General features: G+C 41.0%; 5 protein-coding genes across 5 annotated transcripts; 4 read left to right on the forward strand and 1 right to left on the reverse strand.

Moving 5' to 3' along the window:
- The first annotated feature begins 1,178 nt into the window (after positions 1 to 1,178).
- LOC144655172 (beta-galactosidase-like) lies at positions 1,179 to 3,560 on the forward strand. The gene is given in 2 exon segments (XM_078515386.1): positions 1,179 to 1,707; positions 1,709 to 3,560. Coding segments are annotated over 2 exon segments (1,953 nt in total). The 5' UTR covers positions 1,179 to 1,263; the 3' UTR covers positions 3,218 to 3,560.
- Positions 3,561 to 4,604: 1,044 nt separating this feature from the next.
- On the forward strand, positions 4,605 to 6,257 carry LOC144654260 (beta-2 adrenergic receptor-like). Its single transcript, XM_078514343.1, has one exon. The coding sequence runs from the start codon at positions 4,605 to 4,607 to the stop codon at positions 5,547 to 5,549; it is 945 nt and encodes a 314-aa protein (XP_078370469.1). The 3' UTR covers positions 5,550 to 6,257.
- A 2,130-nt stretch (positions 6,258 to 8,387) lies between these two features.
- Positions 8,388 to 9,835, forward strand: LOC144653992 (beta-2 adrenergic receptor-like). The gene has a single exon (XM_078514121.1). The coding sequence runs from the start codon at positions 8,741 to 8,743 to the stop codon at positions 9,833 to 9,835; it is 1,095 nt and encodes a 364-aa protein (XP_078370247.1). The 5' UTR covers positions 8,388 to 8,740.
- A 3,695-nt stretch (positions 9,836 to 13,530) lies between these two features.
- LOC144654210 (beta-2 adrenergic receptor-like) lies at positions 13,531 to 16,433 on the forward strand. Its single transcript, XM_078514295.1, has one exon. It carries the CDS (start codon positions 13,663 to 13,665, stop codon positions 14,605 to 14,607), a length of 945 nt encoding a protein of 314 aa, XP_078370421.1. The 5' UTR covers positions 13,531 to 13,662; the 3' UTR covers positions 14,608 to 16,433.
- Positions 16,434 to 16,569: 136 nt separating this feature from the next.
- On the reverse strand, positions 16,570 to 24,112 carry LOC144653993 (ATP-binding cassette sub-family C member 4-like). The gene is made up of 7 exons (XM_078514122.1): positions 23,564 to 24,112; positions 22,683 to 23,062; positions 20,500 to 21,782; positions 19,635 to 20,202; positions 19,017 to 19,153; positions 18,144 to 18,424; positions 16,570 to 17,220 (listed from the first exon to the last, which is right to left on the reverse strand). The coding sequence occupies exons 1-7, from the start codon at positions 24,110 to 24,112 to the stop codon at positions 16,570 to 16,572; spliced, it is 3,849 nt and encodes a 1,282-aa protein (XP_078370248.1).
- Between the last annotated feature and the right edge of the window lie 1,979 nt (positions 24,113 to 26,091).

Consider the following 26,091-nt stretch of genomic DNA (forward strand, 5'->3'; position numbering starts at 1 on the left):
ACATGCACTGGTCCCTCGCGAAACCAGTTTATTTTGTGTCTCTCGAATCTCAATGTTTCCCTCGCCTCCGCCTCGAAAAACATTGAGATTCTCGCGTAACAAAATTAACTGTTTCCCTCGGGACCACTCTTTTCGGATTGAAGCAGAACCCCAGTAACTCGAACGCTGAAGGGTAACGAAAAATAGTTCAAGCTTGCGGGCTTTCGAGTTATCGGGGTCGATGAATACCTTATTATAGAAAATTAACGATACATGTAATTAACGCGAATTTTAAAAATTCGCGTTATTTCTATACCTTAATTTACGCCATTGTTAATTAAAATCACTCTATTTTACAGCATTGTTATTTTAAGACACCTTTATTTCCGGGTAAGTAATGTTAACACGCCATCTACCTCTCCGTCAAAGCTACAGGAATAACAGAGGCAGTGGAAAGCGCCAGGACGGGATGTATTCCATCCTTGGACCCATTCATTGAACATTAGTCACTATTTGGTCTGTTTAATTTTTTGTTGTGTATATATGTTATCAAAATTAAACCTAAAGTTCGTTGTTGGACGTTGTTGTTTTGGCTTTCGAATAGAAAAAATTACTACGCATCAAATTCGCGTTAATAAACTGCATGTAAGCACACATCACACGAGAATTCGCGTAAATTAAATGCATGTAGACATAAGTTTTCGACAATTCGCGTTAATTTTATTACGCGTACATTTTGTTCGCGTTGTTAAAATGCTTCGTTATATTCCTATAATAAGGTATTTAATTTGCAAAGTTAATAATTGATAGTTTACTGATTTTTCACCACTGAAGTTCAGTATACAGTACAGGGGAAATTAAACTCATCTCGTCAGAAATTTAACACTATCATAAATTCTTATGATAACAGTGGAAAATGGCTGTCAAATAGGTGGTCTTTTCGTTGCTCTAATCAAGAACCGGAATTCGAGTTATCGGGGTAAGAAAAACTACAGTTAATCTCCTTTAGCCAACACTGGGCGTCCCTAACTAAGGCACGACTGCACCAGGGTTCTATTTCTTCCTCCCTCGACGACGAGCCATGATAAGAATGATGTTGGCTAAGGATGCGAAAATCGAACCCTTCCTTGGACATCCGATACGCAACTGCTTGAGGAATGTCACGCAACAGGATCCCTGCATGCACGCAACAAATTAAATGTCAAAGTCACGAGATATATTGAATCGTCAAAATCACATGATTGTGCTGACTGTTGCAACACTCGTGTAAAACTCTAAACGAAAATGGGTTTTGGAGGTTTCCTTCTTTTATCCTTAGCTGTTCTGTGTGCTTTACAGAACTGTGATTCTAAATCTTTCACAATCGACTACGAAAACGATTGTTTTCTAAAAGATGGACAACCATTTCGTTACATCTCTGGGAGCTTTCATTACTTTCGAGTTCCTCGCTTCTACTGGAAAGACCGGCTCATGAAGATGAAAGCTGGAGGTTTAAACACTGTACAAACTTACATCGCTTGGAATATTCACGAACCAGTTCAAGGGAAATACAACTTTGAGGGAGACGCAGATATTGTCAGTTTCATCGAGCTCGCTAACAGCCTTGGTCTTCTAGTTATCGTCAGAGCAGGTCCTTATATTTGTGCCGAATGGGACTTCGGGGGATTTCCAGCCTGGCTGTTAAGTGACCCATCTATCTCCCTACGATCATCTAAAGACAAGCGGTATCCTCGATGCTGTAGACTCCTGGATGGCTGTAGTGCTTCCCAAGCTGAAGCCATTGCTCTATGTCAATGGGGGACCCATCATATCAGTCCAAGTTGAGAATGAATACGGCAGCTTCTTTGTTTGTGATCACGATTACATGACGCATCTAGAGCAGTTATTTCGCAAACATTTAGGCGATGACGTGATCCTTTTCACAGTTGACAGCGATTGGCAGTTCCTATTTTCATGTGGCACAATACCCTCCCTCTATGCAACAGTTGATTTTGGACCGGAAACAGACCCTGAAAGTGCTTTTGGAGTCATGCGCAAATTTACTCCTAAGGGACCCCTGGTTAACTCGGAGTTCTACACTGGCTGGATTGACTACTGGGGCGAAAAGCATCAAACGAAAGATGCTGCATTGGTCGCAAAATCACTTGACAAGATCTTGTCGATGAATGCGTCTGTAAACTTCTATATGTACGAGGGAGGAACTAACTTCGGCTTCATGAGTGGTGCAAATTATAACTTGCTTCTGTACAAACCCATACCTACCAGTTATGATTACGATGCACCTTTAACGGAAGCTGGCGATGCTGGCACGAAATTTCACATTCTGCGGGAGACGATTTCCAAACACGAGAAAATACCTGTTGTTCCTATTCCTGCTAACACAACAAAGTTCGCCTATGGTAAAGTTCAGATGACCCGACTGTCGACCTTCCTTGATGCTGTACCAAAGCTTGCTGCTCCCCGCGGACCTGTGAATGCATCGCTTCCTTTAACTATGGAACAGATCGGACAGAGCTATGGGTTTGTTCTCTACAGAACGGAGATTCCAGAGACGTTTTCTCAATCAAGTGTTACCTTGAAGATAGCAAGCTTAGTGCGTGACCGCGCCATCATCTATGTAGGAAAAGTACGCCAGGCAACGATGTTTCGCCGGTCGGGACAGTCCAGTGTGACTCTTCGCATTGGAAGCTTCCTACAGCTGGATATACTAGTTGAAAATACAGGCAGAGTTAACGCTGGCCCAAGAATGGTTGATCCCAAAGGAATTGTTGGAAATGTGACAATCAATGGTACCCCTCTGAAAAACTGGCAGATGTATCCCATAAACCTCGACAATGTTGTGTCAAAACCAGCAAGTCTTGAATTGTCTTCTCTCCCTCGAGATGACGACAAAACCGATCTCACTGCATCAGATAACAGCTTCGCTCCTTCTTTTTTCCACGGAGAAATTCCACCTACTGCACTTGGAAACTCTGCACAAGACACCTTTCTTCAACTACCAGGATGGAATAAAGGCCAAGCATTTGTCAATGGTTTTAACTTGGGCCGCTATTGGCCTGTAGTTGGTCCACAGAAAACATTGTTTGTGCCAGCGAACGTGCTCTCACTAAATCCGAGCTCTATCAGTGTAGTGTTACTTGAGCTAGATGGTGCTCCATGTGAAAATCCAACAACGTGTTTTGTTGAATTTGTTGCAACCCCTTCCATAAATGGGCCTGTACACCCAATAGGTGATTAAAGCTGGCACTGTTACAATGAAGAGAAATACCGTTTCAAACTAAGTTTTTTTCTGATTACATTTAGTGACTCTTTTATGGTAGACGTTATGAATGTCTCGTGCGAAGGATTTCGCTAGATCGCACTGCACTGGGTTATGAGAAGACTGAACCAGCACCACTGTGAAAAAGTCGCCTTTTCACGATTCTACGCGGTGTTCCTAAATGCTTTCTATCCTTTTACAACTGAATCCCTGTTCGGAATGGGATTGATTTTTTGCTGATATTTTTCGAGCTAATTGATATGAAATGAGATTCAACAATTTAAAATGTTGTTTGATTAAAATAAAACGAGTTGTAAAGCTATTTGTACGCGCGTGCTTGTAGTTTGAAATTCGTTACCGTGTTCGGTGACTCTAACAGAAATTCTCCTTAGATTAAAATCGAGCAGGTGTATTCTACACATTCTCGTTAGAAGTGGAACGATCTGACGTGGAACGATGTGACAGTAGTTCCGAAATTCACACATCCCCATTGGTGAAAACTGGTCATAATCGACGTTTTTTAAAACAAAAACGACAGCTTCATTTTTTGAATAGGCTAATTTTTCGCTATATTAGATTTCAGCTTGGTGTAGCGAGGCTAGCGGGACACTCCCTCACAATGGCATGTTTATTCATGTCATGTGGCATTCGCTTTGAAGTTGTTAATCCCGCTTGTGTCGAAAGCTTATAAATATAATAGTCATGCATTTTTAATGAATGTTGTCAGTATTCGAGGAACTTCTTTGGAACTTGCTGTCAAACTAAAGTAAACATCACTTGGTGAAAACGGGGTTTACTTCCCTAAGTGCATACGTGGTTTACACTGGGGTTAGGGGGCTCTTACAGGCGTAGTCGGAGGAAGCCAGCAACTCTACACTGCTCTTGACCAAACACAGCGACCCTGACCCGGGTTTTACAGGTAATTCGGAAAAACCCACCAACAGGCTGTGATCAAAGCAAATTAATTTCGTGAGGCATAGTATTTAATTATACTTCAACAAAGGAGCATGTCACCTGGCAAACCTGAAGGAACAAAAAGTGTCAGATATCCAAACAACTTTAAAAAGAAGATCGTGCCGAATAATGAAAGTCATTTTTGCTAGCGGCAGTTTAAAGCAGGATGGCAAGCGCTTTTTAAAACGAAAACCAAGGCTTAAAGCAACTTGGAACAATGTCCAATAAAGAGTGCCATGTAATTTTTCGTCCTTCATACAGTCACTTCGTAATTAAAAAGGCCATCTGCGTGCAAACCGTTTTCTTGTTATGTAAAATGTGTGCATAAGTAATGCACTTCATCAATTTGAGTGACATAACCATTTTAAAGCTATTTTATGTCTTTCTTGTGAAGAGGCCTAAACCGACTAACATGAATATTACCTGCTTTGACGAACGACTGAGCAGTGCAGCATCCATCGTTCTCTCACTGTGGTTCTCCTTGTCTGGTTTAGCAGCTGCCATTGGAAATGCAATTGTGTTGTGGTTGTTCTACAAAAACGAGTCATTACGAACAATTTCAAATCGATTTCTAGCTTCCTTGTCCGTAGCAGACTTTTTAGTAGGGCTTGTCGTAGATCCGACCTGGATGGCCACCAGATGTCTGATTCAGCCACCAGAAACTCATACTATGAACAAAGTTTTGGACATGCTTTGGATTCACACAACTGCCGCTACAGTGTTTAACTTGTGTTGTGTTTCCGTAGACCGATTTATTGCCATCCGCTTTCCGTTTCGTTATCAGGACATTATAACCAAGAAAAGATGTTATACTGTGATCATTATGGTGTGGTTAATCTCGCTCTTTCTCCCTCTCCCGGTGATATTTGTAGATGTCGAAAACCTGTGGCTGATTTTATCAATTCTAACATTTTTTATTCCAATATCTTTAGTCACTTTCTGTTATGTTTGGATTTTCAAAGCAGCAAGAAAACAAGCTACAACAATAAGGCGGCAAAATCAGCCCACTGACAACATCAGTGAGCCACCTCGTGCTATACAAAATTATAAAGCCATCAAGACCATCGGTTTTGTGTTGGGTGCTTTCATTGTTTCATGGATGCCGTGTTTGGTTGTTTCAGTTGTACATCAGTTTGCATCAAATGATGAGTGTGCCGATCACAAATTGTACTCTGTTATGTGGCCCTGGATTGAGGCAATTGCGTTTACGTCATCGGCGATCAACCCGTGGATATACTACTTCCGTAATAGCGAGTTTCGCCAAGCTTTCCGCCGAAGGTTTTGTTTGCTAGCCTCGGACATTACGCCAGAACGTTCCCCGGAACATGCTAGGAACCACGGGCTGCAAAAAGCGTGATTTGCGTTGGCTGAAAATATATCGCGAAAGGGGAAGAGCTCTGAAAATATTGAAATAACACAATCAATTAAGAAGTTGATGTGCATGCTATAACAAGTGTATTCTCGACACCATAAGAAGACCCCAAAAATGCTTTTCTTAAACAAGTGTTAGCTGGACCATCAAGCTTAAGATATATCAGAGCTGTCTACGCTTTTGTATGGGTCAGAAAGTTGGTGAATGTTAAAAGGTGATGTAGGAAAGCTGTCAACCTTCCACACCAAAAGTCTGCAATAAATAGTTCGCATCTTCTGGCCTCAGACCATTTCCAACTAGGATCTGCTTTTGCGATGCAAACAGGAGAACATGGGTACTATTATCATGAGACGACGCTGGAGGTGGATTGGCCATGTCATTCGAAAGAAAAAGGCAGGCGCAAGCGTGGCAGGCCCAAGAATACATGGCGACATACAGGAGAGACAAAATTGAGAGGCTTTAAACAAAGCTGGAACACCATCCAACAGCTGGCCAAAGACAGACAGCGGTTGAAGAACTTCGTTGCTGCCCTACGTGCCAGAGAGCACAATAGGCAGTGAGTGAAGAACTCACAGTGAGTGACAGTGAGTAACAGGGGCGGTTGAAGAACTTCGTTGCTGTCCTACGTGCCAGAGGGCACAATAGGCAGTGAGTGAGAAGGTGAGTGAGTGAGTGTGTGAGTGAGTGAGTGAGTGAGTGGATAATAGTAATAGTATATCTTTATTGCGCCTTACTCTCCAAAGGGAGGTATTGGTCTGTTTACAACAAAGGTTTTAACATTTACTATACATTTAAGAAATAACAAAAATTTGATTCTTATACAATTCATATGTATTGTAAAAATTAAATAAATTATAATGTTCATTGTGTGTAAGTTAAGAAGCTCCGAACATGAATGTATATATTTACCTACTACTTTTGATGTATGTTCATGTCAGCTCTAAGTAGGTACTTAATCCCTCGCTCCACTAAATAGTCCCACCTAGAATGAGACATTTCATGCTTGGTGTCCCGGCAACATATCAAAAAATGGGTGGGTGTGTTAGCTGGACCACTGCAAGCTCAGTTCGTGACCGGGCCACTATCTACGTACGAAAAGTATGCCAGGCAACGTTCAGTGAACGATGTTTCGCCGGGCAGGACAGTCTAGTGTGCATCTTCGCACTGAAATCTTCTTGCAGCTGGATATACTAGTTGAAAACTCATGCAGAGTTAACGCTGGCCTAAGAATGGTTGACCCCAAAGGAATTGTTGGAAATGTGTCAATCAATGGAACCCCTTTGAAGAATTAGCATATCTATTCAATAAACCTCGTCAGAACCAGCAAGTCTTGAATTAAATTGTCTTGTCTTCCTCGAGATGACAACAAAAAGGATCGCTCAAACCAAACCCTTGGTACGAGATAGTGCCAAGCTAGGGAACAGTTTGTTACCAAACCTGTTACCTAACTTCTTGGCGAAAAGTGGTGCATAAGCCCTCCACATTCGTCCGTCGACCCTCCCTGTCAAGATTTGGGTTCGTTTTCAGATCATGTACGTACACGTGTACGAGACGTATGCGCTTCCTGTAATCATATAGTCAGGTCTCCCGCCCTTCCCGCAGGGGGAAGCCGAGGCTGCCCTTCGTCAGACCTCAACCCTGGACCAATCCGGCAAGGTTAGTCCTGCCAGGAAGCAACTTCGATAAATATCTTTTGGGGTCATTGAGACACACGAACTTCGCTTCCAAATGACTCAAGGTGAAGTGAATAACTCGTAAATGCTTGTTGATACTTCCAAGAGCATAACAGGTACAAAAAGGAGACTTGGAAATGCAAACGAACCCATTGGAGAAAATTAGTGACAATCGAGTTTTCTGGTTGCCTATTGGTGTAGCAAGGCCTTCGTGACATCCCCACCAAAGTAGCATGTCAACAGAACTTCAAAAATTATTGGCATTTTATCTAAGCTTAGACTAGCCTGCGTAGCTTGCAGGATTATCGCGGAGTGGAGAGTGAGCCCTCGCGGTTTCGTCTCTCCCGTTCGCCATAAACAAAGCACTCGCACTCGGTCGCAAATCCCTCCAGCTACGCAGGCTAAGCACACACTGCTGTATCATTTCTCAATGTATCCATTTCTTACCTGTGGTTTGGTCTCCTGGGGAAATAACTGCGCCACAAGACTTAAACCTATTGTAATTTTGCAAAAAAAGCATAACGAATTATACATCTTCTAAACAAGATGAACACTCAGCCCTTTATTTCACAATTAGGGTGAATTACATTCGTGACGCTAGTAACTTTTCACACTGCCCTTTTTGTGTTTCAGTATCATCATAATTTACTACCTAATACTTCAATCTTCTTGCTATAAGTGTATCATCTAAACACAATTATAATACTAGGCTAGTATTGGCTAGTATCAAAATCAACTTTTTGTCAATAGAACTAATTACGACAAAATGTAATTTGCCTTTCTCGGGTCCTCCTGTTTGGATGAAGAATTAAAAATTAAATTATAAAGTCAAATTAAAAATTAATTCATATTTTTTTAGTGTCCTGTAGCATTCGATATCAAGCTGAATTTAAATCCCGCTTGCGGTGAGATTTTGTAAGTAGAACAGTCATGCATGTTTAATGTGTCTTGTCAATATTCGAGGAACATATTGTCAATATTCGGGGAACCTTTTTGTTACGTGCTGTCAAACTGATTTGAACATCTCTTAATGCATGCGTTGTTTACACCGGAGCTAAAGTGCTAGCACATAGGCGTATGAGGAAACTAGCAAATATACAATGTTCCTGAACATTTCAGCCACCCTGGGGGTTTCGTAGGTAATTCGGAACAGGCCACATATAGTATTTAATTATATTTTAACAAAGGAGAATGTCACCTGGCAAAGCTGAAGGAACAAAAAGTGTCATTAATATATGAGATATCCGGAGAACCTTAAACAGACAAGAAGATCGTGACGAATTATGAAAGTCGTCTTTGCTGGCGGCAGTTTAAAATAGAATGGCAAACGCTTCGTGAAAAGGAAACCGCGGCTAAAAGGAACCAGTATCTTTCTTTTAACTTAAAAAAATGCCCAGTAAAGTGCGTAATGTTATGTTTCGTACTCTATACAGCCATTTCTTTATTAAAAAGGCCATCTGCGTACAAACCCTTTTATTTTTATGCAAAATGTGTGCATAAGAAATGCATTTATTAATTTCAGTGACACAACTTTTTTTAAAGCAAGATTTTACGTCTTTCTTCTGTAGAACTGCTAAACCGACCATCATGAATATTAGTTGCCTCAACGAACGACTGAGCAGTGCGGCATCCATCATCCTCTCAATGTGGTTCTCTTTGTCTGGTTTAGCTGCTGTCATTGGAAATGCAATTGTGTTGTGGTTGTTCTACAAAAACGAGTCTTTACGAACAATGTCAAACCGCTTTTTGGCCTCGTTGTCCGTAGCAGACTTTTCAGTAGGGCTTGTCATAGACCCTACGTGGATAGCCATAAGATGTTTGATTCAGCCACCAGAAAATTGGCATACTTTGAACAAGGTTATGGACATGCTTTGGATTCACACAACTGCCGCTACAGTGTTTAACGTATGTTGTGTTTCCGTAGATCGATTTATTGCCATCCGCTTTCCATTTCGTTATCAGGACATTATAACCAAGAAGAGATGTTACACCGTGATCATAATGGTGTGGTTAATCTCGCTCTTTTTTCCTCTGTTGGTATTATTTGAAGATGTCCAAAACTTGTGGCTGATTTTATCAGTTCTAACATTTGTTATTCCAATAGCTATCGTCACTTTCTGCTATGTCTGGATATTTAAGGCAGCAAGAAAACAAGCTACAACAATAAGACAGGAAAATCAGCCTGCGGACAGTCCCAATCAGCCAACCCATGCAAAAGAAAATTACAAAGCTATCAAAACTATCGGGTTTGTGCTAGGTATTTTTATTGTTTCATGGATGCCGTGTTTGGTTGTTTCTGTTGTGCATGAATTTGCAGCATACGATGAGTGCGTCAATCACAAACTGTACTCTGTTGTATGGCCCTGGATTGAGGCAATCGCGTTCACATCATCGGCGATCAACCCGTGGATATACTACCTCCGTAATAGCGCGTTTCGCGAAGCTTTCCGCCGGAGGTTTTGTTGGTTTCCCTCGACCGTTAAGCCGGAACATACCCCGGAACAAGCTAGCAACCAGGAACTACAAATAGCGGGATTTTCGTTGGCTGAAAATCACGTTGATGAAGTTGATGTGTCAGCTAAAACTGGTGTTCAATGAAAGGTAATCTGCTCTACTTTCATCATTCTTATTCTGTAAAATGTTTAGTTTGCCAATGATTAAAACATTGAACATGAAATCACGGGGAGCTAGTCTTTCTCTTAAAGTTAAGCGGATCTTTAGAATGATTAGAATGATTTTATTTTTTAGCTGTACATTTTTAACATTTTATTGTAATTTGCCCTGAAAAACCATTTTTGGAGAGGTAAATAAAATCTTATCTTTCTTATCTACTTTATCTTTCATTCGTGTTACGCACGGTGTTTTCTGTCACAACCCAATAAGCCTGATTTAAAAGGGCCCAAGAAGCCTGGAAAAGCCACAAACACAATACATAAAAGTAATAATGTGATGCACTTTAATCTAATCTGAGTGGTTAATATCAGGCACTGAAAGTATCCGATCCGTTTGTGCCAGAGTGCAAATAACCGGATTACCGAAGACCACTTGAACTTAAGATGTTGGAACATGAAAACATTATATGCAATGGGAAAGACGACAACATTTAACTGATTTAAAGGAAATGAGAAAGTACAAACTAAACGTTCTCGTGTCCAGTGAGGTTAGGTGAACAGGTTTTGGAAAAGTGAGGACAACGACAAGAGAGACAGTTATCTACTCTGGATGTGACGAAGGACACCACAGTCTCTCCCTAGTTATGAACGATGAATCAAGGAAATGTATGATGAAAAGGTACACCATTACGCACAGGATAATCAGCGCATGGTTGTACTCCAAGTACGTGAAGATGACATTGATTCAGATCTACAGACCCATAAAGCATGAGTCTAGTGATGAGGACAAGGACGCGCTCTATGAGATGCTTCCGAGAGAAGTTGATGCCACGCCACTCCACGACGTACTGATTCGTCTCGGAGATGCATTTACCAAGGTAGGATTGGACAAAACTGGCTGGGTAGGCAATTTGGATAATGAAGGACTCGGTACCATGAATGATAATGGCCTAGGATTTGCATTTCTCTGTGCTGAAAAAAGTCTTGTCATAGGCGGCACCGTTTTCAGCTTAAAGACATCATCGAGTACACGTGGACATCACCAAATGGCCATGACAGGAATCTGATTGCTCACGTGGCGATAATAAGAAGATTCCGAACCCGGAAAAGAACCCTTGGAGCAAGGACGAGAACCAACAACAAACTCAACCCACATATGGCACCGGGCCGGAATCGGACCCGAGGCACATTGGTGGGAGGCGAGCTCTCTCACCACTGCATCACCCCAATTTTAGTTGCGCCTAAAGCTGCCAAGAACAAGAAAGAAACAGAAGTCAAGGACCATCTGTGACACTCCAAAGATAAAAGACCTTTTGAACGTCGGTATAGCCCTGTTGAACCGTTTTAAAGCTTTAGATAGTGAAGACCTGAACGTCGATGATGTAAAGACATAGTATAGAGACATCTACCGCATCTTGGCGGCTGAGACTTTTGAGCAAGAGCGAGGACAAAGAAGGACTGGTTGCATCGAAGAAAGACGGAAACCTAAACACAGCCTCATGAACTGCAGTCCGGAACGAGTGAAGAACAAAAGGCAGCAAATTTATCAGATGAAAGACAAGGAATTGAAGAAAAGAGCGAAAGCAGACAAAAGAAGGACCTTGAAAAGAATCGCCGAAGAGGCAAAAAGAGCAGCTCACCAGAATAACCTGAGAGAACTCTACATGAAGACGAAGCTACTAAGTAGATGCTTCAAGAAGCAGAGATCTGGAGTATGAGCTAAAGCTTAAGATGGTAAAGTCATTACCACAGAGGAAGAAGTGCTTGAAAGGCGGAAAGAACATTTCTACGAGGTCTTGAGCGTGGCTTGCGAAGAAACTGGCTTTCCTGAAGGTTGCCAGCTCGACGTCTGCGAAGAATCTATAGAGATGGATATGAGCCCCTTCACAATCCAAGAAGTGAGACGAGCCATAACTCGGCTGACGAATGGTAAAGCTCCCGGTGTGAACAACATTTGTGACGGAATGCTGCATGAGAGCCAGCACCGCCATCGCCTTGAACCGGCTTCTAAACAGCTGCAACCAGACTATCAACCAGTGTAAAGCCCCGTATGACTGAAGGTCCTGAAGGAAAGCTCCCCTGGTCAAAATATCCAAGAAAGCGGATCTGCCTATTTGTGATAATAACCGAGGGGTATCTTTACTTTCAGTAACACACAAGGTCTTCTGCAGAATACTCCTGTTAAGGATGCAGGAATGAGTCGAAAAGAGATCACGGCAAGAACAGACCGCTTACCAAAGCAGAAGGGAAACAGATCTTCATACTATATATCTTAGAACAGAGCGCTGAGTGGCAAGTGCAAGTGCTTGCAAATCGGTTTCATCGACTTCAAGAAGGGCTTTGATAGCGTAAGAAGTGACAGGCTCTGGAACATGCTTAGGGGCCACAGTCCATGAAGAAGGCGAATCACACGAAGACATCACAGGCAGGCTGTCAATCTCAAGAAGAGCATATTCTACTCTCAATCCTGTCTGGAGGTCAAAGGTGTACAGCAAGCGCACCAAGCAGAAAATCCTCAAGAGCTGCGTGGCCTCTGTTCTCCTGTATTTGAGATGCAAAGGATTACATAAGCGGAACGTTTTACACCGAAAATGTCTAAGGAGAATTCTCGGCATATTCTGGCCACACACCATCTCTCACTGTGATCTCTTGAAAACAGCTAGGGAGAGACCCATCTCAGAAACCGTGAAGGTCAGGCGTTGAAGATGGATCGGTCATGTCTTAAGGAGAGGGAAAGACAACGACTGCCGAGTTCCTTTTGCCTGGACGCATGAAGGCAATTGAAGGCGGGGAAGCCGACCTAAGACTACGTGGAGAAGATTTGTGGAAGCTGAGCGCAAAGACCTGGGCTAGACTTACTAGAATGAGGTGGAACAGCAAGCAGGAGACCGTGAAGGACGGAAGACGTTGTTGTGCAGACTTATGCTCCACTACAGTAGCGAAGAGGATGTCTGAGTGAGTAAGTGAATGTGTGAGTGAGTGAGTGAGTGAGTGAGTGAGTGAGTAGGACCTATCATAGTTATGTTAACCGAACTGACACCAAATTCGTCCGAATGACACAAAAGTGATCCAGGTATACCGTACGCAGAAGCTCAGTTCTTCTAAAACCTGACCTGCGGAAATGATCCCCAAAGTTCGCCCTTTTAAAACCGAAGTTCTGCAACAAAATGTCAGGCTTGTCAAATTCTACGATCTTTCCGTTCTCATGCAAGAACGGAACTTCCACTCTTGCGACAAGTTGACGTTGAATTGTTTGAAATAATGCCTAAATTTTAAATATTACAGGACAAGGGAGAAATTATAATTAACATTATAAACACATACTTGTTGATAAGAAAATTATTTTGAAGATATTTTTTATTGTAACTGTTGTAGTTTTTAGGATCGAGGGCCACTAGTTTGTCAGTTGATAAACTGTTGAGGGCTACTCTCATTAAATAAAGTTGTTATATTATATGATTAAAAAACATTTCATAGTAACAAAAAGTGGAAATGATTACCCCTTTAAATTTTCTGCGCTTCGCCATTTTGGATTATATGACGTGTAATGGTTGCTGCTATTGTCAAGAAACAGAGGATCTTTTGTATGAAACAATTGGGCGACCGCTATATTTGCATCACAGAGCGTCATCTAACTTTGCGTGCTCCATACACCAGTAATTTCGATTCGTAAATAAAAAGGCCATCTGCCTACACACCGTTTTATTTTTATGCAAAATGCGGGCACAAGTAACGCCTTAATTGATTCGAGTGACAAAACCTCTTTTCAGAGCTATATCGTGTCTTTCTTGTGCAGAAAACTGGCCAGCCAACATGAATCTTAGTTGCTTTAACGAAGATTTAAGCAGTGCGGCATCCATCGTTCTCTCAATGTGGTTCTCCTTGTCTGGTTTAGCAGCTGTCATTGGAAATGCAGTGGTGTTATGGTTGTTCTACAAAAACGAGACTTTACGAACAATGTCAAACCGATTTCTAGCTTCGTTGTCCGTAGCAGACTTTTTAGTGGGGCTTGTTATTGACCCGACCTTTATGGCCATCAGATGTTTGATTCAGCCACCAGAAAATCATATTTTGATCAAGGTTATGGACATGCTGTGGATTCATTCAACTGCCGCTACAGCGTTTAACTTATGTTGTGTTTCCGTAGACCGATTTATAGCCATTCACTTTCCGTTTCGTTATCCGGACATTATAACCAAGAAAAGATGTTATACCGTGATCATTATGGTGTGGTTAATCTCGCTCTTTCTTCCTCTTCTGGTGATATTTGGAAATATGGAAAACCTGTGGCTGCTTATATCAGTTCTCACATTTTTTATTCCAATAGCTATCGTCACGTTCTGTTATGTTTGGATTTTTAAAGGAGCCAGAAAACAAGCTTCAATAATGAGACGGGAAATCCAGCCCGCGGACAGCCCCGATGGGCCACCCTATGCTATACAAAATTACAAAGCTATCAAAACTATCGGTTTTGTGTTCGGTGTTTTTATTGTTTCATGGATGCCGTGTTTAGTGGTTTCTGTTGTGCATGAATTTGCAGCATATGATGAGTGTTTTGATCACAAACTGTACTTTTTTGTGTGGCCCTGGATTGAAGCAATCGCTTTCACGTCATCGGCGATCAACCCTTGGATATACTATATCCGTAATAGCGGGTTTCGCGAAGCTTTCCGCCGCAGATTTTGTTGGCTTCCCTCGGCCGTTAATCCAGAACATACCCCGGAACAGGCTAAGAACCAGGGACTACAAATAGCGTGATCTTCGTTGGCTGAAATCACTGAAAGAGAAAGAGCTCTGAGAACATTCAAACGACGTTATTTATCGAGAAGTTGATGTGAATTCTATAACAGGTGTTTAATGAAAGGTGGCGTTTAATCTGCTCCACTTTCATCAATCCTATTTTGTAAAATATTCGTTTTGCCAATGATTATATTACTCATCATGCACGTGGAAGTAGTCTTTCTCTTACAGTAAAGCGGACCTTTTATTTGTGCAATGCGTTTTTGTCACAATCCAATTAGCACGATATGCTTAAAAGGTCCAAAATGCCCGGAAAAGCCACAAACAACTCGCTCCGTTGAGAGTTAATTGTATTTCACGGACGGTCTCATATATGTTATTAATGTATGTAATAATGTGTTGCACGTTAATCCAATCTGACTGGTTAATATTAGGCACTAGAAGTATCTTCCGTTTGCCCTCGAGCTAATTTCAAGCGGATGCAAACGCCAATGTAGGATCCGACAAAACTGGCTGGGAAGGCACCTTAGGTAATGAAGAACTCGACAACATGAATACTAAAAACAGTCTTTTCATAGGCGGCACCTGTTTTCAGCATAAAGACACCACAAATACACGTGGACATCACCAAATGACCACGACAGGAATCTGATTGATCACGTGGGAGTCAGTAGAAGATTCGGGAGATCCTTACTTGACGTCAAAGTCAGTACAATGAGGAGCAGACGCAGCAAGGGACCATCACCTCGCCCGAAGTAAAACGCACCTAAAGCTGGTAGGAAATAGAAAGAATCAGATGTCAGGGACCATCCATGGTACTGCAAAGCTAAAAGACCCCCTGCAACAGCGGAACGTCAGCATAGCCCTGAAGAACCGTTTTAAAGCTTGGGATAGTAAAGACCTCAGCGTCGATAGTGCATGAACAAAGTAGAGACATCTACCGCAGCTTTGGCTGAGACTCTTGGGCAAAGAGCGAGGACAAAGAAGGATTGGTTAAGCCCCTTTCCTTGGAACTGCATCGAAGAAAGACTGGAGCTATAACACTGCCTTGTGAACTGCCACCAGGAATGAGTGAAGGAAAAAGGCAGCAAATTTATCAGATTATAAAAAAAAGAAGTGAAGAAAAGAGTAGGAACAGACAAACGGAGGACCTTGAGAAGAATCGCAGATCAGGCAAAAAGAGCAGCTCACCAGAAAACCCCGAAAGAGCTCTACATGAAGACGAAGCTACTAAGCAGATGCCTCAAGAAGCAGAGAACTGGAATACGGGCTGAAGATGGTACAGTCATAACCACAGAGGAAGAAGTGCTTGAAAGGTGGAAAGAACATTTCTTCGAGGTGTTGAGCCTGGCTTCCGAAGAAACTAACTGAGTGTAAAACTGACTAACAAAGGATATTTTGTTTTGTCCATTTAACTCTTTAATTGCTTTCGACAGTGCTTTTTGTTGAACAAAGTCCAAGTTTTATTTATAGAAAAATTAAATCAATCTGCCTAGACTAAGCCTTGCGGAAGGCCGGACTATATTGTATGTTGAAAACAGAGGAGGTACATGGTAAAAATAAATTATTATATGGCGCTGCGATGTATGAATTTTTATAGTCATTGTTATGTACAAAATCAATGTGGATCTAGTACAAAAACATCAAAGGAGTGATACTATACTGCAAAGGGACAAGAATGGCTAGGAATGGAGAAGATTTCATGCGACAGATTACGAACGATGAACTTAGAGATTCAGGAGACACATCAATCATTTCAATCAATCAATCAATCAATCAATCAATCAATCAATCAATCAATCATTTATTTACTCGCGTAACGTCTAGTAAAAAAAAGCTCGTTCGAAGTATGTACATACGTGAAGATAAAAGAATGAAAATAAAAGGAAAAATTATATACAACATAAAAGACAGCTTGCTTTTAAAATACATTATCACAAAGAAACCCCAAGGAGAGGGGTTTTTGTACAAATTCCTAAATTATAACTTTTCTTTTCCTGCTTGAAACGAAAAATATAACTCTGAAAGGAAACTGTCCTTTTTCTGCAACAAAATGCCAGGCTTGTCAAATTCTACGATCTTTCCGTTCTCAAGAACCATAATCCTATCATACTCCAATACAGTGTCCAGCCTATGTGCTATAGTAAGAACCGTGCAATGTGCCATCTCTTTACGAATCACGCCCTGTATCATTCTATCAGTCAGGTAATCGATGTTCGCAGTGGCCTCGTCTAGGAGAATAATTTTTGCATTTTGAAGCAAAGCTCGAGCAAGGCAAATAAGCTGCCGTTCGCCGACACTAAGGTTATGCCCTCCTTCAGTAATGACGATCTGCAGAGCTTTCTCTGAGGTCCCTCGTGATTCTACCATGGATTTCAACTGGGCCTTCTCAAGAACAGCCCAAATTTCGGTGTCACTGTGTTGTTCCCAAGGATCCAAGTTCCGTCGAAGACTGTCGTTGAAGATAAACGGTCTTTGAGGAATAACTGCAACAGCTGCTCTCAGTGCCCGGATGTTTAATGTACTCGTCATGACGTCATCAATGATTATTTCTCCCTGAGGCTCAGGCATGCTCAGAAATGCTGCCATGAGTGAGGACTTTCCCGCACCAGTGCGGCCAACAATACCAATCTACAAGAAATAGAAAAGACGATATGAATACCGAATCATATATACGAGTTTGTTTTGTTCGTTTCCGAATCAAAACACAATTCCATTTTGTAAGTCAGGAGGGCACTTTCAAATGCCGAATTTGCGTCAGAATCCGGATATACCGATCGGGGTTAAGGTGGCTCGTTGTGTTCTTGGGCAAGACACTTTACCCTTACAGTGCCTTTCTTCACTCTAGTGTATAATTGGACACCGGCGACATTAATGCTAGGGGTAACCCTGCGACGGACCAGCATCCTTTCCAGGGGTGAGTAGAAATACTCCAAGTGGCTTCATGCTACTAAAAGCGGGATAAACCCCGGCCTGATGGGCCACAAGGCTAGAACGAAGACTTGACTTTACCTTTACGCCAACTAATCAAAGGAATTGGAGACGTAAAATGGGTCATTACTACCGGCTTTTAGCATAAAGCGACTAGGATAATTTCTACTACCCCAAGATAAGATACTGACCGGCCATTGCCAACAGGGCAATCTGATGACACCAGCAGTTTATCAGATTGCCTTTCCAGCTCGCCGGTATCCATTTATACACCTGTGTTGAAAAGACATTGTACGAGAAAATTGCCTTGCCTTAGAACAGAACGAGACGACTTCGGCCAGCGCATAAACTCAGGTCATTTGATTCAAAATCAAACTAAATGTACTACCCATCACGTCAACTATATATAATAACAACTTTTTTAATGAGGGTTACACATTACAGTTGAAAAGAAAAACTGTGGCCCTCCCCTAGAATAAAAGTTAATACTACTACAAATATATTATCAATAAAAAAATGAGAACAGATAAAATAGATAAAAACTAGATAAAAATACAAACAGTAATTTGGGTGTGACAGTATAAAAACTGCGCCTGGCAATGGAAAACGAAGAACAATCTTACCTTCTCTGATGCCATAATGGAACACGAAAGGTCTTTCAGCACTCGTGGTCCGTTTGGATAGTACACAAGGGACAGATTCTTCAGCGTAATAGACCCATATTCAGGCCAGCGCGTGGCTGGAATGGCTACTCTGCTATAGCCTACTTCAGGTTCCAGCTTGGTGTATGCCAATACTCGCTCGACCGAAACCATGGATGTTTCCGCAAAAGTCAAATTGAAACAAATTGTACCAAGCTTCTTGTTGAGTTGTATCACAAAGGTTATCACAAGGCCACATAGAGCTGAAAGTTCAAATAGAGATTGTAATAAAATGTGTCTTGATTTATCCTTATCCAAAAAAACACGTGCATCTCTTAAGATGTAATGTGCGATTTAATTAACATCGGGAATTTGGAGTCCTTTGTAAATGTTAGCGCAAGCTAAGGAAGATTGTTAGGTCGGCGTTGTCGTTATTGCTGTTTTTGTTGTTGTTGTTGTTGTTGTTGTTGTTTAATTTTAATTTTATTTATGGATTAACACAGTCGCACAAAAACATTACTATCAGTACAATACTGACAATTACCTACATTCCTAACTTGAAACTTACAATAGCTTTACATTAATTACATTACTAACAATCGATTAAATTACCTACTTACAATTAAACTATGTACTTACAAACATCGCTTACAGTTAGACTTCTTCTTACAAAACATCGCTTTTAATACAATTTTGTTGCACTACGCTACACTACTTACAACACATTACAGAATTCTTGTTACATTATTGTTGTTGTTGTCGTTGTTTTGTTGTAGTTGGGAAGCTTACTAGCTCTTCTACCCTTTTTTGACTTCAAGTAGAAATAATAAAAAAATTAAAAACTCTTTTTTATACCTGGATCTTTAATCAGCAGAAGCGATGCCACCACAACGGCCGTGACCATGACGACGCTGACTAAACCAAACCTGAATGCAGTCCAGCGAAAGACAAACATCGAAGCAGCAATAGCTTTGTTGTTTATATCCTGATTCCTATATTGAAGAAAAGTGACAACTTTCTTCATGCACACCTAATTAATTAGATTCGTACCAAACCTAAGTATTTTCAAATTAATATAATATTGATAATTTGGAAGTGCGTTTAAGGTAGCTTGTTTGCTACACCAGTAATGTTGAGGAAAACGTTTACAACAGATTTCTATAACTTTTACCAACAACAAAATAAAGATTGCTGTGACTTCAAAATGCGTCGCCATGACAACGTTAAAGCGGTCAAAGATATCTTTCTTGACCTTTCGAGGCTAACAACTGAAAAGCCACTCGCTGAAAATGTCTGTTTTTGACATGTTCTTGCGTAACTGAAAATACAAACATATTGTTACAATTTTTTATGCCAACTCTGTAGGTAACGTTCGGGCCACCACCACCGGAACTCTGCCTTCAAACAAACAAACAACCAAACAAACAAACAAACAAACAAAAAAGCAAACAAACAAACAAAACGTGCCCTTACCTGTGATGTTTGTCATTGAATGCTTTCTCCATGCCATAAGCTCGTATGGAAACAACACCTTGGATGCAGTCCGAGATGTGCTCATATACCAAAGAATTGGTGATGGCTTCGGTCCTCTTGATTTCTCTACCAGAACGGATACCCTTGCTTCCCACATAGATTGTGATCAAAATATACGAAATGGTCCCTAAGATAAGCCAGGGATATGAAATTGAGATCAACACGAGGGTACCGACAAAGAAGAAGCCGTATATCATTGCGACTGACAGGTGCCTTGGAAGAAGGTCATCCATACTGGCTATGTCCTTGGAAAACCTGTTCTGAATTCGTCCATATGGATTAGTGTCAAAAAAGCGGACAGGAGCCTGCAAGACCGCTTCTAACATCTTGTCGTGAAGATTTTTGGTGGATCTTGTCGTGATCCAGTAGAAATCAACCGAGCGCACGATAGCAAAGATCACCGTTGCGCCAGCCAAGGCGGCCAAGATTTCCAACTCGTAGTAATGGGCTGTTGTTGTTCGCGACGCTGTCCAATTTGTAAGCCACAAGAAAAATGCTATCGACATACCTGTCGAAAGAATTTTAATGAAATATAAAGAAATTCAAGGTCCTGCAACATGTCAAATGAAGAGTTAATGTACATTTTCTAAGTCTCCAACTAATGAACTTTGTGAAAATGTCATATAGTGGATACTTTAGTTGTTGTTTGCTTATCAGTTGACAGTATAATCCTAATTCTAACCCTTTTCAACCTTTCATTCTGACAAAATTCTAGCTGAGGTCTTCCACCCTTCACTTTTCCAGCCCAGCGATTGCAGAGGAAGATCCAAGGATGTTTCGACTTTTAGATAGTAAACAGACTAACCTTCTGGTATTATCGCTATTAATCCAAACACTGACAGCGCAAATAGATTTACTCCGGCTCTGAAATATTGCCAGTAGACGTCTAGAGACACCGCTCCTTTCGCTTTTTCCTCCACAGCTCTTTCGACACCTTCATCATCTGAACGAGAAAACTTCTCGCCGCTCGGATCTTCGGTCGAGGCACTCGCTAAGCTCTCATTCTCGTCATTCTTTCCTTGATCTGTGATTAACTTTGAGAAAAATGTGTCGTTTATGCAGAGTTGAGAATAGGTCCCTTCACTGATGATGGCACCATTGTCGAGTACTAAAATGTGATCCGCAGTTTGCAGATATTGAACTTGATGAGTGACAAGTACACGAAGTTTATCAGCCAAAATTCCACTGAAGCATCTTTGAAAAATTTGTTGGCCAACCTTAGCGTCAACGGCACTTAGAGTATCGTCCAGGAGATAGATATCAGCATCTGCATAGACTGCACGAGCTAGACTGACACGAGTCTGTTGGCCACCACTAAGACTTATCCCACGTTCACCAATGTACGTTAGATCGCCTTTAGGAAACTTCTCCAAGTCCGCATTCAGGGCACAGGCGTCTAGAATATGTTCGTACTTTTTGGTTTCCAGTGGCTGACCAAACAAAATATTCTCCCGTATAGTACCAGAAAAGACCCAAGGTACCTGGGGAACAATAATTAGCTTTCCCTCGGTATGGATGCTTCCTTGATCAATATGAAGGTCGTTGACGAGAGAGTGAAGGATGCAAGATTTGCCACTACCAACAGGGCCAGTGATGCCAATAAACTGGTCTCCGATCGCTTTCAAGGAAATCTTTTTTAGCTCAAAACTTTGCTTATCTTTAACCAAACAAGTAGATATTTCATGCAACGTGATCTTGGCGAACGTTTCTTCTTTAGGCTTCTCTTGAAATACTGGCCTTCCTGATCCTTGTGTTGATCCTTGTGGTAGGGGCATTGCCAAAACTGGACAATTTTCATCGTTCGTTGAAACATCGACGTCACCTTCTAGAAGAAAACGGGAAACTTTTTCTAACGAGCTTATTGAATATGACAAGAATACGACGGTCTTAATAAACAAATGTGTGGCTGTGGCATTCAAGACGCCGAATAAAGCGATGGTTGTAAACACCTTTTGAGGCGTAAGCTGCTGACCAGATAGGACCAAGGAAGACACGGCAATAAGAGTCGTTAGAACTGGGTACGAGACAATGGCAGAGTCAAACGCTGAATGAACAGTACCGAGATGCCACACACTTTGAAGCTCTTTCCTGGAAGAAAAAATAATCGATGTAAGATGGTTTTAGTATAAATAAGAAAGAAACTAATATACAGTAAGACCAGTTTATGCAACATAAAGCGACCAGGTGAAGTCTATCGCACTTTATCCCCTGCAGCTTTTTGTCAGGTTGACCAGTACTCATTTCATACTTCTGCTGTGAGAGTAAATTATCTTACAGGGCTCGTGACTTACTTTTTTGCTAGCTGGCCTATTGGCTAGTGACAGCTTTGATTTCACTAGCCAAAACCAATTTTCTCCTAGCCAGAATTCTCAAGATATAACTTAGGTTTGGGCAGAGGCACTTTGCCGTCTTCACTGGCTCTGTTATCGTTATCGTTAGGGCTAATTTTAGGTATCTTTGTAGTAATTTCAGCTTGTCCACAGTCTTTGATAAATTTCATACATGACGACAGTGTGTACTTGTGTGTTCTGTTCTCTCGGAGTCGATTTCGATGTATGGTTTTCTTCCAATCAATTTCCTGAAATTTTAACTAGCCATTTTGGCTAGTGAAAGCCCAGAACCTACTAGCCAAAACTCCATTTCTACTAGCCTGTGGCTACTTGGCTACTGTTAGTCTCGAGCCCTGAATTCTTGCCCAAGTGCTAACACGACACCAGCCAAGGCTCGAATTAGGACTTCTTGGTCAGAAATCCAATGCACAAACCATAAGCCCCTTTGCTTAAGATTAAAGTGGGACTCCGAGAAAAATACCTGTGCAGACGTACTGTACAGGATCAATTTTTAGTTTTTCTTTTTCAATCCCACTAACATTAGCCTCTCAAGCAGCCGTTTTTAGAGGCAATCGTTTTCACACCTCTAAAACAGATGCGTTGGAGGTTGACCAACGCAAAATCGAAATGAAACAGGAGTTCTGAAACTTCCACTCACCTTCTCTCTTTCGAAACCCTGTCGATCATCAAGTCCTCCCAGGTGTTGGCCTTTATTGACCGAATACCAAAGATAATATCACTCATGTGACGCAATCGCCGTGCCGTCCAATCACCGCGCTCGGATTTCAACTTTTTAATAAAGTCGCCTAGATATATCTTAGAGGCGACTATCAGCAGCAAATAGCCCATTGCTGGTACAACCTGCCAACCAACTAGATACCAAAGTAATAAAGAAACGGTGATGACTTCTAAAGGTACAACGACCAGACCGTGGAGATCCGACCCTACCAGTACAATAGCTTCTAATTCTTGCGATACGAGGCTTATCACGTGACCAGAAGAAATATCAGCCAGACTGCCGGACGATAGCGTAAGTACCTGTAAAGAGAAATGAGAAAATATTCATTTGCCCGCACGGCATATGAGGTTTAAAGTATTGAGGGGGAGATAGACGGATGGTCGGATGGACGTACGTACGGACAGGTAGATGGCAGGCAGGCACGCAGGCAAGAAGGGAAGGAAAGAAGGAAGGAAGGAAAGAAGGAAGGAAGGAAGGAAGGGAAAAAACGAAGGGTTCAATTTCTGTGCAGCATTGTATTTTTTTCTGTGCAGCATTGTATACCGTCGTCCCTCAGTCAACAGTCGTTCTTCGTCTGACATGGTAACCGTGACTGCAGATTGAAGCTGATACAAAATTTTAAAACTGTTCAAGTATTTTATGCCGCTTTCTGTCAGCTATTAAATACACGACAATGGAAGAACCAATCAATCATGATTTGCTGATTTCTAATAGAACATGCTGAGAGTCTGCTAAATGATATTAAAAAACCCAGACAACCGACATTTGAAGTCTTTTCTTTGTTTCTGTCTTCTCCTTACCTTTCGTTGTATCAGTCCTGTTAAGGCAGCTCTTATCTGAACAGCGGTAACGACCTCATGATGGTATTGTTCAGTTCTAGATATATTCTCCACGAAGCAGAAAAATGTTATTGAAGAGGCGTAAAGACACAGCAAACTCATGCTGGCGTGCGTACCGAGAGCGAGCTCGGAGAGTATGAGGCTAAGGAAAACTGTCTGCAGTATTCGTCCAGTGCTATCTAGAATGCCAAAGAAAAATGTTCGTACTATCACACTTATGTCGATAGATCTTAACACTGCTCTCCACAGTCTGGGCCTGCTCCCTACGCCGTACGCTCTATCCACCTCTCTTTTCCACTCATCCTGAAGCCTGTCTGTTATTTCTTCCGTTGATTTCATGTCCAGTACCTCTCCCAGATTGTGTTCATCCAAGTTTCCATCTTTAGCACGCTCGACGGTCTCGTCTAGCCAACTAACAGAAACGCGGGAATAAATGTTCCCTTTTCGCTTGCATGCCTCATCTGCTGCTGTATTGGCTTCCTTTAGCTTTGAATACTTGTAGGTCGTCATTGCTGTCTCCTAATAAGAAAATTTATTATTTAAACATCAATGAAATACTAGGAAATCTTTCGCGCGAAAAAAATCATATCTTCGCATGTGAGAATAACATGTCTTGTTTTTTTCCAAGAGGGCACGGTAACACTGTGACAGCCATGTTTTGAAACAGCCAATCAAATAACCGGTATGCAATGCATACTAAGGCGAGGACGTTCCAGTAAAGCAAGTTATTATGCTAAAAATTCTAAACAAAGAACTGAGAAGAGACCTTTCGGGCTTCGTTTTTGAGACTGTGACATCACTCTTGAGAATTACTTCTTTCAAATTCAGAAAAATTCTCTTGGTATTCAGATAGTTAAAAACAGGTTCTTTGGGGAGCATTATGTGATTTTGAAATGGACAATTTACACTGACAAAGCCAAAAATGTCTATTGTGTGAAAATGTGAGTCCAAAAGATATCTAAGTAATTGAACGCCGAAATTGATATCGTCAATTTCAGTGTGATTTACAGCAAGGAGCCCAATTGTGTGACCACTTTTAATTAATTCACATTCTTTTACACAGTCGTTTTCCAATCAGAAGCTGTGAAAAGCTTCTGATTGGATAAAATCTGCAAGGAAGAATGTGAATACATAAAAAGTGGTCACTATTTTGGGCTCCTCACTGTTAGTCAAAAGTTAAGACACCGAGTCATTTGCTATAAAGGGGGGGAAATTGGTTTGTCAGGTAAATAAAATGTTAAAATGCAGTACATGTATGTTGTTTCCGGTGGTGTTTTTAGTTGTGCATTCTAAGGTATGGTTAGTTTCTAACCAATGTTACTGTAGTTAATAAAAGGCAAATTATAAGCTGCTTTGATCACAAAATTGGCAATTTAATTCGTACAATTCTAATAAGATGTCTTTTATCACAACTTCTGACAATGGAATGCAACATATTTTGAAACTTTACTAGACAGCAAGGAAACTTCCACAACTTCGGCAGGAATAAAATGTCTTGAAATATGTATCTAGATTGCCTCTTGTTTAAATGTGGCTTAAAGTTGTCTGCACTGACTGAACAATCTGTAATGTAAGCTTTGTCCAGTAAGTCCAAAAACATAATATCATTTTAAGGTAAAACATGCAGCGCAAGGAAGTACAAGTTTCCAGGAAGTAAAGTTGATATAGTATCTTGATTTAAATGGGGCTGAAAGTTGTTTGCACTATCAGTACAATTTGTGATGCAAGTAAGTCCAATAAGTCCAGCATCTTGATACAGTACATGTGGAGTCTAGGAAGTCACGGTAAAGTTGATACAGTGGTTTGCCAGTGATGAATTTGAATTGAAGGGTCTTTCAGTAGCAAATCCAGAGATGTTTTACACAGTTTTTTGCTTTAACTTGTTATTGCTACATGGTTTTCGCTGTGTTTTGTTTAAATATATCTGCCATTCATAGTGAGGATTGTGCTTTCTATATATTGCATAGAGGCTTAATAGAGGCCAATCACCAGTTCCAGAGTAACCAGTTCCAATGCAATAGCCACATTCGCAGATTCGTGCTGCTTCTTGACAAAGTGCAGATTAAACATATTGAAGCAATTAGGACAAAACACAGCTGTCAGTAGATTCTATGAAAACTGTATCTTGGTTGTTTTCTGTTGTTGTTGTTTTTTAAAATTCTGTTCTGTAAACTTAAAAAAAGAAATAATCAATTGTCAAAAATTTAATAATTGTTTTACACATATTTGTTTAGACACCAAGACTGATTAACTACAACAATTAAATGCAACAGAAGTACATGTAGTTACTGAATTCACTTAAATTTTTCTTTTTTCAGATTAACACATCTTTCTACATGTACAATATGCTTCTTAAATCATTTACTAGTTATTACAGCCTACAAAAATGTATATACTCTTTTTATGGTTGCTATTAAACCACACAGCTTTAAGGTCACTTTAGTGTGTCTCGAGAACACCAGTTTGGACTCTTAATTTATTTAGATTTG

This window comes from Oculina patagonica, chromosome 5, assembly GCF_052425735.1.
Source record: "Oculina patagonica isolate OP01 chromosome 5, crgOcupat, whole genome shotgun sequence".
Taxonomy (NCBI): domain Eukaryota; kingdom Metazoa; phylum Cnidaria; class Anthozoa; order Scleractinia; family Oculinidae; genus Oculina; species Oculina patagonica.

What these genes read in the sequence shown, in the direction of transcription:
- LOC144654260 (XM_078514343.1), top strand. Translation starts at nt 4,605, where the DNA reads ATGAATATTACCTGCTTTGACGAACGACTGAGCAGTGCAGCATCCATC.
- LOC144653992 (XM_078514121.1), top strand. Translation starts at nt 8,741, where the DNA reads ATGCATTTATTAATTTCAGTGACACAACTTTTTTTAAAGCAAGATTTT.
- LOC144654210 (XM_078514295.1), top strand. Translation starts at nt 13,663, where the DNA reads ATGAATCTTAGTTGCTTTAACGAAGATTTAAGCAGTGCGGCATCCATC.
- LOC144653993 (XM_078514122.1), bottom strand. Translation starts at nt 24,112, where the DNA reads ATGACGACCTACAAGTATTCAAAGCTAAAGGAAGCCAATACAGCAGCA. An exon ending in CAGGACTGATACAACGAAAG is followed by an intron (nt 23,063 to 23,563) that starts GTAAGGAGAAGA and finishes TTCTCTTTACAG; the next exon opens with GTACTTACGCTATCGTCCGG. An exon ending in TTCAATGACAAACATCACAG is followed by an intron (nt 19,154 to 19,634) that starts GTAAGGGCACGT and finishes TCTTCAATATAG; the next exon opens with GAATCAGGATATAAACAACA.